This window comes from Oncorhynchus mykiss, chromosome 26, assembly GCF_013265735.2.
Source record: "Oncorhynchus mykiss isolate Arlee chromosome 26, USDA_OmykA_1.1, whole genome shotgun sequence".
Lineage (NCBI taxonomy): Eukaryota > Metazoa > Chordata > Actinopteri > Salmoniformes > Salmonidae > Oncorhynchus > Oncorhynchus mykiss.
The window spans coordinates 636,899-655,156 of NC_048590.1; the positions used below are offsets into that span (position 1 = coordinate 636,899).

Sequence of the window (18,258 nt, forward strand, 5' to 3'; positions counted from 1 at the left end):
CTGCATTTGGCAAATCTGACCATAATTCCTGCTTACAAGCAAAAACTAAAGCAGGAAGTACCAGTGACTCACTCAATACGGAAGTGGTCAGATGACCCAGATGCTACGCTACAGGACTGTTTTGCTAGCACAGACTGGAATATGTTCAGGGATTCATCCAATGGCATTGAGGAGTATACCAACGCAGTCACCGGCTTCATCAATAAGAGCATCGACGACGTTGTCCCCAGTGACCGTACGTACATATCCCAACTAGAAGCCATGGATTACAGGCAACATCCGCACCGAGCTAAAAGCTAGAGCTGCTGCTTTCAAGGAGCGGGACACTAATCCGGATGCTTATAAGAAATCCGGATATGCCCTCAGACGAACCACCAAACAGGCAAAGAGTCAATACAGGACTAAGACTGAATCCTACTATACCAGCTGACGCTCGTCGAATGTGGGGCGATTACGGACTACAAAGGGAAACCCAGCCGCGAGCTGCCCAGTGAAGCGTGCCTACCAGACCATTAAAATGCCTTTTATTCTCGCTTCGAGGCAAGCAACACTGAAGCATGCATTAGAGCACCAGTTGTTCCGGACAACTGTGTGATCACGCTCTCCGTAGCCAATGTGAGCAAAACCTTTAAACAGGTCAACATTCACGGGGTCCGCGGGGCCAGACAGATTACTCGGATGTGTACTCAGAGCATACACGGACCAACTGGCAAGTGTCTTCACTGACATTCACCTGCCTGCCTAAATGACTACCGCCCCGTAGCACTCACATCGGCAGCCATGAAGTGTATTGAAAGGCTGGTCATGGCTCACGTCAACACCATCATCCCACTCCAATTTGCATACCTCCCTAACAGATCCACAGATGACACAATCTCAATTTCACTCCACACTGCACTTTCACACGTGGACAAAAGGAACACTTAAGTGAGAAGTCAACACCATGGTTCCCACAAAGCTCATCACTAAGCTAAGGACCGTGGGACTAAACACCTCCCTCTGCAACTGGATCCTGGACTTCCTGACGGGCTGCCCCCAGGTGGTAAGGGTAGGAAACAACACATCTGCCACGCTGATCCTCAACACGGGCGCCCCACAGGGGTGCGTGCTTAGCACCTTCTGTTTAGTCCCCCACGACTCGAACGCCATCATTAAGTTTGCTGACGACAACAGTGGTAGGCCTGATTACAGACAACGATGAGACAGCCTATAGGGAGGAGGTCAGAGACCTTGCAGTGTGGTGCCAGGATAACAACCTCTCCCTCAACGTGAGCCAGACAAAGGCTAAAGAGATGTTCATGGACTACAGGAAAAGGAGGGCAGAACACGCCCCGATTCACATGGACAGGACTGTAGTGGAGCGGGTCAAGACTTTCAAATTCCTTGCTCTCCAAGACAGTCATGAAGAGGGCACGACAACATCCTCAAAAAGTTATACAGCTGCACAATCGAGAGCATCCTGACCGGTTGCATCACTGCCTGGTATTGCAACTGCTCAGCGTCCGACCGCAAGGCGCTAGAGGCTAATGCGTATGGCCCAGTACATCCCTGGGGCCAGGCTCCCTGCCACCCAGGACCTCTAACAAGGGCTCCCTGCCACCCAGGACCTCTAACAAGGGCTCGCTGCCACCCAGGACCTCTACACCAGGGCTCCCTGCCACCCAGGACCTCTACACCAGGGCTCCCTGCCACCCAGGACCTCTACACCAGGGCTCCCTGCCACCCAGGACCTCTACACCAGGGCTCCCTGCCACCCAGGACCTCTACACTAGGGCTCCCTGCCACCCAGGACCTCTACACCAGGGCTCCCTGCCACCCAGGACCTCTACACCAGGCTCCCTGCCACCCAGGACCTCTACGCCAGGCTCCCTGCCACCCAGGACCTCTACACCAGGCTCCCTGCCACCCAGGACCTCTATACCAGGCTCCCTGCCACCCAGGACCTCTATACCAGGCTCCCTGCCACCCAGGACCTCTATATTAGGCGGTGTCAGAGGAAGGCCCATATTTTTTGAAAACTCCAGTCACCCAAGATCAAGACTGTTCTCTCTGCTACAGCACGTTACTGGAGCGCCAAGTCTAGGTCCAAAAGGCTCCTTAACCCCAAGCCATAAGACTGCTGAACAACTAATCAAAATGACCGCCCAGACTATTTACATTATATTTTGTTAACTATTTATTGAACAGCATTGTTGGTTAAGGGCTTGTAAGTAAGCATTTCAAGGTAAGGTTGTATTCAGCGCATGTGATAAATACAATTGTATTATTTTTAGTGACCTCAGGCAGTAGGGGTTAGGATGAGGGGTTAGGGGTCAAGATGAGGGAACAGGATGAGGGGTAAATAACTTAAGTCTTTAGCCCAAAGTTACCTCAGGTGACTAGGTGGTAGGGGTCAGGATGAGGGGTTAGGGGTCAGAATGAGGGATAGGTAACTTACATCTTTAGCCCGTAGTGACCTCAGGTGGCTCTTCAGATCTCCTTTAGTCATCAGCTCCATGATGACCAAGGTGGGCTGGCCCTGAGAAACCACACCCAGCAGACGCACCTGCACGAATCACAGCACACAAATGACATCAGTGGTCAGAGCCCACATCCTGAACTGACAATCAGTGGGCTCCTTATTTGTTCACAGGAACATAAGACATGACAGGGGGCGTGGAGTATCAAGGTAGACATTTAGACAGTACAGGGGGTGTAGAGTATGAGGTCAACATTTAGACAGGACAGGGGGTGTGGAGTATCAGGTCAACATTTAGACAGGACAGGATGTGGAGTTTCAGGTCAACATTTAGACAGGACAGGGGGGTGTGGAGTATCAGGTCAACATTTAGACAGGACAGGGGGTGTGGAGTATCAGGTCAATATTTAGACAGGACAGGGGGTGTGGAGTATCAGGTCAACATTTAGACAGGACAGGATGTGGAGTATCAGGTCAACATTTAGACAGGACAGGGGGGGTGTGGAGTATCAGGTCAACATTTAGACAGGACAGGGGGGGTGTGGAGTATCAGGTCAACATTTAGACAGGAACATAAGACATGACAGGGGGCGTGGAGTATCAAGGTAGACATTTAGACAGTACAGGGGGTGTAGAGTATGAGGTCAACATTTAGACAGGACAGGGGGGTGTGGAGTATCAGGTCAACATTTAGACAGGACAGGGGGTGTGGACAGGACAGGGGGGGTGTGGAGTATCAGGTCAACATTTAGACAGGACAGGGGGTGTGGACAGGACAGGGGGGGTGTGGAGTATCAGGTCAACATTTAGACAGGACAGGGGGTGTGGACAGGACAGGGGGGGTGTGGAGTATCAGGTCAACATTTAGACAGGACAGGGGGTGTGGACAGGACAGGGGGGGTGTGGAGTATCAAGGTCAACATTTAGACAGGACAGGGGGTGTGGACAGGACAGGGGGGGTGTGGAGTATCAGGTCAACATTTAGACAGGACAGGGAATGTGGAGTATCAGGTCAACATTTAGACAGGACAGGGGGGGTGTGGAGTATCAGGTCAACATTTAGACAGGACAGGGGGGATGTGGAGTATCAGGTCAACATTTAGACAGGACATGGGGGGTGTGGAGTATCAGGTCAACATTTAGACAGGACAGGGGGGGTGTGGAGTATCAGGTCAACATTTAAACAGGACAGGGGGGTGTGGAGTATCAGGTCAACATTTAGACAGGACAGGGGGGGTGGACAGGACAGGGGGGGGGTTGGAGTATCAGGTCAACATTTAGACAGGACAGGGGGGGTGGACAGGACAGGGGGGGGGGGGTTGGAGTATCAGGTCAACATTTAGACAGGACAGGGGGGGTGGACAGGACAGGGTGGGGTGGAGTATCAGGTATTATTGCCTTATGTCACAATGTATCTGTCCGCTGTGTTTTCGTGTCCTACCACACTGTGTGTGTGTGTGTCCTGTGTCGTACCACACTATGTGTCTGTGTGTGTGTGTCCTGTGTCGTACCACACTGTGTGTGTGTGTGTGTGTGTGTGTCCTGTGTCGTACCACACTGTGTGTGTGTGTGTGTGTGTGTGTCCTGTGTCGTACCACACTGTGTGTGTGTGTGTGTGTCCTGTGTCGTACCACACTGTGTGTGTGTGTGTGTCCTGTGTCGTACCACACTGTGTGTGTGTGTGTGTGTGTGTCCTGTGTCGTACCACACTGTGTGTGTGTGTGTGTGTCCTGTGTCGTACCACACTGTGTGTGTGTGTGTGTGTCCTGTGTCGTACCACACTGTGTGTGTGTGTGTGTCCTGTGTCGTACCACACTGTGTGTGTGTGTGTGTCCTGTGTCGTACCACACTGTGTGTGTGTGTGTGTCCTGTGTCGTACCACACTGTGTGTGTGTGTGTGTCCTGTGTCGTACCACACTGTGTGTGTGTGTGTCCTGTGTCGTACCACACTGTGTGTGTGTGTGTCCTGTGTCGTACCACACTGTGTGTGTGTGTCCTGTGTCGTACCACACTGTGTGTGTGTGTGTCCTGTGTCGTACCACACTGTGTGTGTGTGTGTGTGTCCTGTGTCGTACCACACTGTGTGTGTGTGTGTGTCCTGTGTCGTACCACACTGTGTGTGTGTGTGTGTGTGTGTGTGTGTGTGTGTGTGTGTGTGTGTGTGTGTGTGTGTGTGTGTGTGTCTTACCACGTGATGACAGTTGAACTCCTTCATGACAGAAGCTTCATTGAGGAACTCTATTCTCTCTCTCATGCTGGCAGACTCGTTCACCGTCTTAATGGCCACACACGTCTCTGGCTCGTCCTTGACTACTCCCTTAGCAACGCCCTCGTACACCATGCCAAACGACCCCTGACCCAGCTCTCTGTTCATCGTGATCTTCTCCCTCAACACCTCCCATTCATCTGGTATATACACTGGAGGAGAGGAGAGGGTTAACAGACAACTATATCACAGTACCACACAGCCTGACCCTGACGACCTATCAGGTGATATGGTCACTACAGGTACTTCCTCTCTGTCTCTATCAGGTGATGTGGTCACTACAGGTACTTCCTCTCTGTCTCTATCAGGTGATATGGTCACTACAGGTACTTCCTCTCTGTCTCTATCAGGTGATGTGGTCACTACAGGTACTTCCTCTCTGTCTCTATCAGGTGATGTGGTCACTACAGGTACTTCCTCTCTGTCTCTATCAGGTGATGTGGTCACTACAGGTACTTCCTCTCTGTCTCTATCAGGTGATATGGTCACTACAGGTACTTCCTCTCTGTCTCTATCAGGTGATATGGTCACTACAGGTACTTCCTCTCTGTCTCTATCAGGTGATATGGTCACTACAGGTACTTCCTCTCTGTCTCTATCAGGTGATATGGTCACTACAGGTACTTCCTCTCTGTCTCTATCAGGTGATGTGGTCACTACAGGTACTTCCTCTCTGTCTCTATCAGGTGATGTGGTCACTACAGGTACTTCCTCTCTGTCTCTATCAGGTGATGTGGTCACTACAGGTACTTCCTCTCTGTCTCTATCAGGTGATATGGTCACTACAGGTACTTCCTCTCTGTCTCTATCAGGTGATATGGTCACTACAGGTACTTCCTCTCTGTCTCTATCAGGTGATATGGTCACTACAGGTACTTCCTCTCTGTCTCTATCAGGTGATATGGTCACTACAGGTACTTCCTCTCTGTCTCTATCAGGTGATATGGTCACTACAGGTACTTCCTCTCTGTCTCTATCAGGTGATATGGTCACTACAGGTACTTCCTCTCTGTCTCTATCAGGTGATGTGGTCACTACAGGTACTTCCTCTCTGTCTCTATCAGGTGATGTGGTCACTACAGGTACTTCCTCTCTGTCTCTATCAGGTGATATGGTCACTACAGGTACTTCCTCTCTGTCTCTATCAGGTGATGTGGTCACTACAGGTACTTCCTCTCTGTCTCTATCAGGTGATATGGTCACTACAGGTACTTCCTCTCTGTCTCTATCAGGTGATATGGCCACTACAGGTACTTCCTCTCTGTCTCTATCAGGTGATATGGTCACTACAGGTACTTCCTCTCTGTCTCTATCAGGTGATATGGCCACTACAGGTACTTCCTCTCTGTCTCTATCAGGTGATGTGGTCACTACAGGTACTTCCTCTCTGTCTCTATCAGGTGATATGGTCACTACAGGTACTTCCTCTCTGTCTCTATCAGGTGATGTGGTCACTACAGGTACTTCCTCTCTGTCTCTATCAGGTGATGTGGTCACTACAGGTACTTCCTCTCTGTCTCTATCAGGTGATATGGTCACTACAGGTACTTCCTCTCTGTCTCTATCAGGTGATATGGTCACTACAGGTACTTCCTCTCTGTCTCTATCAGGTGATATGGCCACTACAGGTACTTCCTCTCTGTCTCTATCAGGTGATATGGTCACTACAGGTACTTCCTCTCTGTCTCTATCAGGTGATATGGTCACTACAGGTACTTCCTCTCTGTCTCTATCAGGTGATATGGTCACTACAGGTACTTCCTCTCTGTCTCTATCAGGTGATATGGTCACTACAGGTACTTCCTCTCTGTCTCTATCAGGTGATGTGGTCACTACAGGTACTTCCTCTCTGTCTCTATCAGGTGATATGGTCACTACAGGTACTTCCTCTCTGTCTCTATCAGGTGATGTGGTCACTACAGGTACTTCCTCTCTGTCTCTATCAGGTGATATGGTCACTACAGGTACTTCCTCTCTGTCTCTATCAGGTGATATGGCCACTACAGGTACTTCCTCTCTGTCTCTATCAGGTGATATGGTCACTACAGGTACTTCCTCTCTGTCTCTATCAGGTGATATGGCCACTACAGGTACTTCCTCTCTGTCTCTATCAGGTGATATGGCCACTACAGGTACTTCCTCTCTGTCTCTATCAGGTGATATGGTCACTACAGGTACTTCCTCTCTGTCTCTATCAGGTGATGTGGTCACTACAGGTACTTACTCTCTGCAGCGCTGAAGTATTCAGGATTGACTGATGCATACAAAACTCCATTCCCCAGTCTGTCACTGTTCCTGTAGACACACACACACACACACACACACACACAGGGTTAGCAGAGTTAAACAGCATCCCAAACGGCCCCCTATTCCCCATATGTACTGCTCTGTGGGGTCTGGTCTAAAGTAGTGCATTATATAGGGAATAGGGTGTCATAGGGCTCTAGTCTAAAGTAGTGCATTATATAGGGAATAGGGTGCCATAGGGCTCTGGTTTAAAGTAGTGCACTATATAGGGAATAGGGTGCCATAGGGCTCTGGTCTAAAGTAATGCACTATATAGGGAATAGGGTGCCATAGGGCTCTGGTCTAAAGTAGTGCACTATATAGGGAATAGGGTGCCAGAAGTCTCTGTTCTTAAGTAGTGCACTATATAATGACTGCCCACCTCTAACTACCTAGAGACAGCCTGTCATTTACTAAAGAACCTTACAGACAGACACACAGACTTACTTCTTCCTGTTGATGATGGTGAACGTGGCCAGGAGACAGATGATCAGGACTGCTACCATGGGAACAAAGATCATGATGTAGAGAGAGTTCTCATAACCTGTTGGACCAGGAGAGACCCATTAAATACACACTGGTGTTAACTAACTAACCTGGTGGACCCATTAAACACACACTGGTATTAACTAACTAACCTGGTGGACCCATTAAATACACACTGGTGTTAACTAACTAACTAACCTGGTGGACCCATTAAACACACACTGGTATTAACTAACTAACCTGGTGGACACATTAAATACACACTGGTATTAACTAACTAACCTGGTGGACCCATTAAATACACACTGGTGTTAACTAACTAACTAATTAACCTGGTGGACCCATTAAATACACACTGGTGTTAACTAACTAACTAACTAACCTGGTGGACCCATTAAATACACACTGGTGTTAACTAACCAACTAACCTGGTGGACACATTAAACACACACTGGTGTTAACTAACTAACTAACCTGGAGGACACATTAAACACACACTGGTGTTAACTAACTAACTAACCTGGTGAACACATTAAACACACACTGGTGTTAACTAACTAACTAACCTGGTGAACACATTAAATACACACTGGTGTTAACTAACTAACTAACCTGGAGGACACATTAAACACACACTGGTGTTAACTAACTAACTAACCTGGTGAACACATTAAATACACACTGGTGTTAACTAACTAACTAACCTGGTGAACACATTAAACACACACTGGTGTTAACTAACTAACTAACTAACCTGGTGGACCCATTAAACACACACTGGTGTTAACTAACCAACTAACCTGGAGGACACATTAAACACACACTGGTGTTAACTAACTAACTAACCTGGTGAACACATTAAACACACACTGGTGTTAACTAACTAACCTGGTGGACCCATTAAATACACACTGGTGTTAACTAACTAACCTGGTGGACCCATTAAACACACACTGGTGTTAACTAACTAACTAACCTGGTGAACACATTAAATACACACTGGTGTTAACTAACTAACCTGGTGGACCCATTAAACACACACTGGTGTTAACTAACTAACTAACCTGGTGAACACATTAAATACACACTGGTGTTAACTAACTAACCTGGTGGACCCATTAAATACACACTGGTGTTAACTAACTAACCTGGTGAACACATTAAACACACACTGGTGTTAACTAACTAACTAATTAACCTGGTGGACCCATTAAATACACACTGGTGTTAACTAACTAACCTGGTGAACACATTAAATACACACTGGTGTTAACTAACTAACCTGGTGGACCCATTAAACACACACTGGTGTTAACTAACTAACTAACCTGGTGAACACATTAAACACACACTGGTGTTAACTAACTAACCTGGTGGACCCATTAAATACACACTGGTGTTAACTAACTAACCTGGTGAACACATTAAATACACACTGGTGTTAACTAACTAACTAACCTGGTGAACACATTAAACACACACTGGTGTTAACTAACATGTGATAAGGTATTATATACACACTGGTGTTAACTAACTAACTAACATGTGATAAGGTATTATATACACACTGGTGTTAACTAACTAACTAACATGTGATAAGGTATTATATACACACTGGTGTTAACTAACATGTGATAAGGTATTATATACACACTGGTGTTAACTAACTAACTAACATGTGATAAGGTATTATATACACACTGGTGTTAACTAACATGTGACAAGGTATTATATACACACTGGTGTTAACTAACATGTGATAAGGTATTATATACACACTGGTGTAAACTAACTAACATGTGATAAGGTATTATATACACACTGGTGTTAACTAACATGTGACAAGGTATTATATACACACTGGTGTTAACTAACATGTGATAAGGTATTATATACACACTGGTGTTAACTAACATGTGATAAGGTATTATATACACACTGGTGTTAACTAACAAACTAACATGTGATAAGGTATTATATACACACTGGTGTTAACTAACTAACATGTGATAAGGTATTATATACACACTGGTGTTAACTAACATGTGATAAGGTATTATATACACACTGGTGTTAACTAACTAACTAACATGTGATAAGGTATTATATACACACTGGTGTTAACTAACATGTGACAAGGTATTATATACACACTGGTGTTAACTAACTAACATGTGATAAGGTATTATATACACACTGGTGTTAACTAACATGTGATAAGGTATTATATACACACTGGTGTTAACTAACTAACTAACATGTGATAAGGTATTATATACACACTGGTGTTAACTAACATGTGACAAGGTATTATATACACACTGGTGTTAACTAACTAACATGTGATAAGGTATTATATACACACTGGTGTTAACTAACATGTGATAAGGTATAATATACACACTGGTGTTAACCAACATGCGATAAGGTATTATATACACACTGGTGTTAACTAACTAACATGTGATAAGGTATTATATACACACGGGTGTTAACTAACTAACTAACTAACTAACATGTGATAAGGTATTATATACACACTGGTGTTAACTAACTAACTAACTAACTAACATGTGATAAGGTATTATATACACACTGGTGTTAACTAACTAACATGTGATAAGGTATTATATACACACTGGTGTTAACTAACTAACATGTGATAAGGTATTATATACAGACTGGTGTTAACTAACTAACATGTGATAAGGTATTATATACACACTGGTGTTAACTAACTAACTAACTAACCAACATGTGATAAGGTATTATATACAGACTGGTGTTAACTAACATGTGATAAGGTATTATATACAGACTGGTGTTAACTAACTAACTAACTAACTAACATGTGATAAGGTATTATATACAGACTGGTGTTAACTAACTAACTAACTAACCAACATGTGATAAGGTATTATATACACACTGGTATTAACTAACTAACATGTGATAAGGTATTATATACAGACTGGTGTTAACTTATCACATGTTAGTTAGTTATTATATACACACTGGTGTTAACTAACTAACTAACCAACATGTGATAAGGTATTATATACACACTGGTGTTAACTAACTAACATGTGATAAGGTATTATATACAGACTGGTGTTAACTAACTAACATGTGATAAGGTATTATATACACACTGGTGTTAACTAACTAACTAACTAACCAACATGTGATAAGGTATTATATACAGACTGGTGTTAACTAACATGTGATAAGGTATTATATACAGACTGGTGTTAACTAACTAACTAACTAACTAACATGTGATAAGGTATTATATACAGACTGGTGTTAACTAACTAACTAACTAACCAACATGTGATAAGGTATTATATACACACTGGTGTTAACTAACTAACATGTGATAAGGTATTATATACAGACTGGTGTTAACTAACTAACATGTGATAAGTTATTATATACACACTGGTGTTAACTAACTAACTAACCAACATGTGATAAGGTATTATATACACACTGGTGTTAACTAACTAACTAACTAACTAACATGTGATAAGGTATTATATACACACTGGTGTTAACTAACATGTGATAAGGTATTAAATACACACTGGTGTTAACTAACTAACCTGGTGGACCCATTATATACACACTGGTGTTAACTAACATGTGATAAGGTATTATATACACACTGGTGTTAACTAACAAACTAACATGTGATAAGGTATTATATACACACTGGTGTTAACTAACTAACATGTGATAAGGTATTATATACACACTGGTGTTAACTAACATGTGATAAGGTATTATATACACACTGGTGTTAACTAACTAACTAACATGTGATAAGGTATTATATACACACTGGTGTTAACTAACATGTGACAAGGTATTATATACACACTGGTGTTAACTAACTAACATGTGATAAGGTATTATATACACACTGGTGTTAACTAACATGTGATAAGGTATTATATACACACTGGTGTTAACTAACATGTGATAAGGTATTATATACACACTGGTGTTAACTAACATGTGATAAGGTATAATATACACACTGGTGTTAACCAACATGCGATAAGGTATTATATACACACTGGTGTTAACTAACTAACATGTGATAAGGTATTATATACACACGGGTGTTAACTAACTAACTAACTAACTAACATGTGATAAGGTATTATATACACACTGGTGTTAACTAACTAACTAACTAACTAACATGTGATAAGGTATTATATACACACTGGTGTTAACTAACTAACATGTGATAAGGTATTATATACACACTGGTGTTAACTAACTAACATGTGATAAGGTATTATATACAGACTGGTGTTAACTAACTAACATGTGATAAGGTATTATATACACACTGGTGTTAACTAACTAACTAACTAACCAACATGTGATAAGGTATTATATACAGACTGGTGTTAACTAACATGTGATAAGGTATTATATACAGACTGGTGTTAACTAACTAACTAACTAACTAACATGTGATAAGGTATTATATACAGACTGGTGTTAACTAACTAACTAACTAACCAACATGTGATAAGGTATTATATACACACTGGTATTAACTAACTAACATGTGATAAGGTATTATATACAGACTGGTGTTAACTAACTAACATGTGATAAGTTATTATATACACACTGGTGTTAACTAACTAACTAACCAACATGTGATAAGGTATTATATACACACTGGTGTTAACTAACTAACATGTGATAAGGTATTATATACAGACTGGTGTTAACTAACTAACATGTGATAAGGTATTATATACACACTGGTGTTAACTAACTAACTAACTAACCAACATGTGATAAGGTATTATATACAGACTGGTGTTAACTAACATGTGATAAGGTATTATATACAGACTGGTGTTAACTAACTAACTAACTAACTAACATGTGATAAGGTATTATATACAGACTGGTGTTAACTAACTAACTAACTAACCAACATGTGATAAGGTATTATATACACACTGGTGTTAACTAACTAACATGTGATAAGGTATTATATACAGACTGGTGTTAACTAACTAACATGTGATAAGTTATTATATACACACTGGTGTTAACTAACTAACTAACCAACATGTGATAAGGTATTATATACACACTGGTGTTAACTAACTAACTAACTAACTAACATGTGATAAGGTATTATATACACACTGGTGTTAACTAACATGTGATAAGGTATTAAATACACACTGGTGTTAACTAACTAACCTGGTGGACCCATTAAATACACACTGGTGTTAACTAACATGTGATAAGGTATTATATACACACTGGTGTTAACTAACTAACTAACTAACATGTGATAAGGTATTATATACACACTGGTGTTAACTAACTAACATGTGATAAGGTATTATATATACACTGGTATTAACTAACTAACATGTGATAAGGTATTACATACAGACTGGTGTTGACTAACTAACTAACATGTGATAAGGTATTACATACACACTGGTGTTAACTAACATGAGATAAGGTATTACATACAGACTGGTGTTAACTAACTAACTAACTAACTAACATGTGATAAGGTATTATATACACACTGGTGTTAACTAACATGTGACAAGGTATTATATACAGACTGGTGTTAACTAACTAACTAACTAACTAACATGTGATAAGGTATTATATACACACTGGTGTTAACTAACATGAGATAAGGTATTACATACAGACTGGTGTTAACTAACTAACTAACTAACTAACATGTGATAAGGTATTATATACACACTGGTGTTAACTAACATGTGATAAGGTATTACATACAGACTGGTGTTAACTAACTAACCTGGTGGACCCATTAAACACACACTGGTATTAACTAACTAACTAACCTGGTGGACCCATTAAACACACACTGGTGTTAACTAACTAACCTGGTGGACCCATTAAATACACACTGGTGTTAACTAACTAACTAACCTGGTGGACCCATTAAACACACAGTGGTATTAACTAACTAACCTGGTGGACCCATTAAATACACACTGGTATTAACTAACTAACCTGGTGGACCCATTAAACACACACTGGTATTAACTAACTAACTAACCTGGTGGACCCATTAAATACACACTGGTGTTAACTAACATGTGATAAGGTATTACATACAGACTGGTGTTAACTAACATGTGATAAGGTATTATATACACACTGGTGTTGACTAACTAACATGTGATAAGGTATTATATACACACTGGTGTTAACTAACTAACATGTGATAAGGTATTATATACACACTGGTGTTAACTAACTAACATGTGATAAGGTATTATATACACACTGGTGTTAACTAACTAACATGTGATAAGGTATTATATACACACTGGTGTTAACTAACTAACATGTGATAAGGTATTATATACACACTGGTGTTAACTAACATGTGATAAGGTATTACATACAGACTGGTGTTAACTAACTAACTAACTAACATGTGATACGGTATTATATACACACTGGTGTTAACTAACTAACATGTGATAAGGTATTATATACACACTGGTGTTAACTAACTAACATGTGATAAGGTATTATATACACACTGGTGTTAACTAACATGTGATAAGGTATTACATACAGACTGGTGTTAACTAACTAACTAACTAACATGTGATAAGGTATTATATACACACTGGTGTTAACTAACTAACATGTGATAAGGTATTATATATACACTGGTATTAACTAACTAACATGTGATAAGGTATTATATACACACTGGTGTTAACTAACATGTGATAAGGTATTACATACAGACTGGTGTTAACTAACTAACTAACTAACATGTGATAAGGTATTATATACACACTGGTGTTAACTAACATGATAAGGTGTTACTGTTGTATGACAGTGAATTCCCCCGTGAGAGACGTAGTTATGTAGTGTTGAATAGTGGATGATGATGAGATCTTACGCTGGGCCTGTACCACATAGAAGGAGATGGGTTCAGTCCAGGATCCGTTGCCAGCCAGGGAGGTGGCTCTGACCCGGGCAGAGTAGTTACCAGGTCCAAGGTTACTGAGCCTGGCACCACGCTGCTCTCGATACAGCTGGCGAGACACACACTCATGCTTCTCTGACTGGACAGACAGAAAAACACGCTGTTAAGACTCCTGCTTCTACAACGCGGCTGCAGGTAGTGAGTTAACTCTCCACTGAGCAGCTGTCCTGCATCACACCAACATTACTGGGTTACCCCCCCATTACAATGTCAACGATCAGTCACCATCCTCACCACCAACATTACTGGGTTACCCCCCCATTACAATGTCAACGATCAGTCATCATCCTCACCACCAACATTACTGGGTTACCCCCCCCCCCATCACAATGTCAACGATCAGTCACCATCCTCACCACCAACATTACTGGGTTACCCCCCCATTACAATGTCAACGATCAGTCATCATCCTCACCACCAACATTACTGGGTTACCCCCCCATTACAATGTCAACGATCAGTCACCATCCTCACCACCAACATTACTGGGTTACCCCCCCATTACAATGTCAACGATCAGTCATCATCCTCACCACCAACATTACTGGGTTACCCCCCCATTACAATGTCAACGATCAGTCACCATCCTCACCACCAACATTACTGGGTTACCCCCCCATTACAATGTCAACGATCAGTCATCATCCTCACCACCAACATTACTGGGTTACCCCCCCATTACAATGTCAACGATCAGTCATCATCCTCACCACCAACATTACTGGGTTACCCCCCCCATTACAATGTCAACGATCAGTCACCATCCTCACCACCAACATTACTGGGTTACCCCCCCATTACAATGTCAACGATCAGTCATCATCCTCACCACCAACATTACTGGGTTACCCCCCCATTACAATGTCAACGATCAGTCACCATCCTCACCACCAACATTACTGGGTTACCCCCCCATTACAATGTCAACGATCAGTCATCATCCTCACCACCAACATTACTGGGTTACCCCCCCATTACAATGTCAACGATCAGTCATCATCCTCACAACCATTGAGGAAGGGAGCAGTGGAGAGGTGTGTCTCTTACCTCAGTGCCCAGTCTGAACTTTATCTCATACATGAGGATGAGTGCGTTGGGGGACGAGGGTTCAGGCCAGCGGAGGAACACAGAATCATCCTCTCCAGTCCAGATCACTGGGCCTGGGATGTCATCCGCCTTCTCTGTTGGTACGAGACATGACAACATGTTACATATGGACCACACCAGAGGGGTTTACTATGAAGCAAGCTAAATCTCCTCAGGCTTTAATAAAGTTAACCAGCTTCAGTTAGCTTCACATTCCTGAGGGGTTTACTATGAAGCAAGCTAAATCTCCTCAGGCTTTAATAAAGTTACCCAGCTTCAGTTCAACAGCTTCAGTTAGCTCCACATTCCTGAGGGGTTTACTATGAAGCAAGCTAAATCTCCTCAGGCTTTAATAAAGTTAACCAGCTTCAGTTAGCTTCACATTCCTGAGGGGTTTACTATGAAGCAAGCTAAATCTCCTCAGGCTTTAATAAAGTTACCCAGCTTCAGTTAGATTCACATTCCTGAGGGGTTTACTATGAAGCAAGCTAAATCTCCTCAGGCTTTAATAAAGTTCACCAGCTTCAGTTAGCTTCACATTCCATCTCAGGCTTCATCCGTACTACGATGGTGGATATTGCTCGTCCCCCTACCGGATAGCTACAGTCGAACGCCCAACTCTTCATTGAGACAATGCTGAAACACCAATCCATGTGCGGGCGAGTCAGTGCCACATTTTCATTTTGGACGAAATAAAAAAAAAATGGGTGAAAAGTAACGTTTGCAAATTCAGCGAGCTATGGTGTGAAATAGGCTGATATTTCTGTTATTACATATTAATGCAGTCTTGCACGATAACCTAGCTCTTTCCCAGCTCCTATCCATAACATGACTGTATTAAATCAAACTGAAGCTCCACTGTGCAGTAAGTTTCAAATGTGGGGACATTTATAGAGAGCAGAGTGGGAAGAACAGAGGAGGAACAGCAGCATGTGTTCACAGAGCAGAGGGGGGAAGAACAGAGGAGGAACAGCAGCATGTGTACACAGAGTAGAGGGGGGAAGAACAGAGGAGGAACAGCAGCATGTGTTCACAGAGCAGAGGGGGGAAGAACAGAGGAGGAACAGCAGCATGTCAGACTCAATGACCGCCACAACAGACTCGATGACCGCCACAACAGACTCGATGACCGCCACAACAGACTCAATGACAGCCACAACAGACTCAATGACAGCCACAACAGACTCAATGACAGCCACAACAGACTCGATGACCGCCACAACAGACTCGATGACAGCCACAACAGACTCAATGACAGCCACAACAGACTCAATGACAGCCACAACAGACTCAATGACAGCCACAACAGACTCGATGACAGCCACAACAGACTCGATGACAGCCACAACAGACTCGATGACAGCCACAACAGACTCGATGACAGCCACAACAGACTCGATGACAGCCACAACAGACTCGATGACAGCCACAACAGACTCGATGACAGCCACAACAGACTCGATGACAGCCACAACAGACTCAATGACAGCCACAACAGACTCAATGACAGCCACAACAGACTCAATGACAGCCACAACAGACTCAATGACAGCCACAACAGACTCAATGACAGCCACAACAGACTCAATGACAGCCACAACAGACTCAATGACAGCCACAACAGACTCAATGACAGCCACAACAGACTCGATGACCGCCACAACAGACTCGATGACAGCCACAACAGACTCAATGACAGCCACAACAGACTCAATGACAGCCACAACAGACTCAATGACAGCCACAACAGACTCAATGACAGCCACAACAGACTCGATGACAGCCACAACAGACTCGATGACCGCCACAACAGACTCGATGACAGCCACAACAGACTCAATGACAGCCACAACAGACTCAATGACAGCCACAACAGACTCAATGACAGCCACAACAGACTCGATGACAGCCACAACAGACTCGATGACAGCCACAACAGACTCGATGACAGCCACAACAGACTCGATGACAGCCACAACAGACTCGATGACAGCCACAACAGACTCGATGACAGCCACAACAGACTCAATGACAGCCACAACAGACTCAATGACAGCCACAACAGACTCAATGACAGCCACAACAGACTCAATGACAGCCACAACAGACTCAATGACAGCCACAACAGACTCAATGACAGCCACAACAGACTCAATGACAGCCACAACAGACTCAATGACAGCCACAACAGACTCAATGACAGCCACAACAGACTCAATGACAGCCACAACAGACTCAATGACAGCCACAACAGACTCAATGACAGCCACAACAGACTCGATGACAGCCACAACAGACTCGATGACAGCCACAACAGACTCGATGACAGCCACAACAGACTCGATGACAGCCACAACAGACTCGATGACAGCCACAACAGACAACAGACTCGATGACAGCCACAACAGACAACAGACTCGATGACAGCCACAACAGACAACAGACTCGATGACAGCCACAACAGACAACAGACTCGATGACAGCCACAACAGACAACAGACTCGATGACAGCCACAACAGACAACAGACTCAATGACAGCCACAACAGACTCAATGACAGCCACAAGACTCAATGACAGTGGTCATGCTGTTTGTGTGTGGCTGCTATGACAGTGATCATGCTGTTTGTAT

The 18,258-nt window shown here is 43.2% G+C and overlaps 1 protein-coding gene across 2 annotated transcripts in view; it reads right to left on the bottom strand.

The window, feature by feature from the left end:
• LOC110516588 (insulin-like growth factor 1 receptor) overlaps positions 1-18,258 on the bottom strand; it is a 136,126-nt gene that overhangs the window by 16,156 nt on the left and 101,712 nt on the right. For both annotated transcript variants that reach the window (XM_036963725.1, XM_036963726.1), the window contains exons 13-18: positions 15,589-15,722; positions 14,455-14,620; positions 7,458-7,554; positions 6,949-7,019; positions 4,647-4,876; positions 2,438-2,545 (exon numbers count right to left, since the gene is read on the bottom strand). In XM_036963725.1, coding sequence (XP_036819620.1) covers positions 2,438-2,545; positions 4,647-4,876; positions 6,949-7,019; positions 7,458-7,554; positions 14,455-14,620; positions 15,589-15,722 — 806 coding nt within the window. The remainder of the gene's footprint in view (positions 1-2,437; positions 2,546-4,646; positions 4,877-6,948; positions 7,020-7,457; positions 7,555-14,454; positions 14,621-15,588; positions 15,723-18,258) is intronic.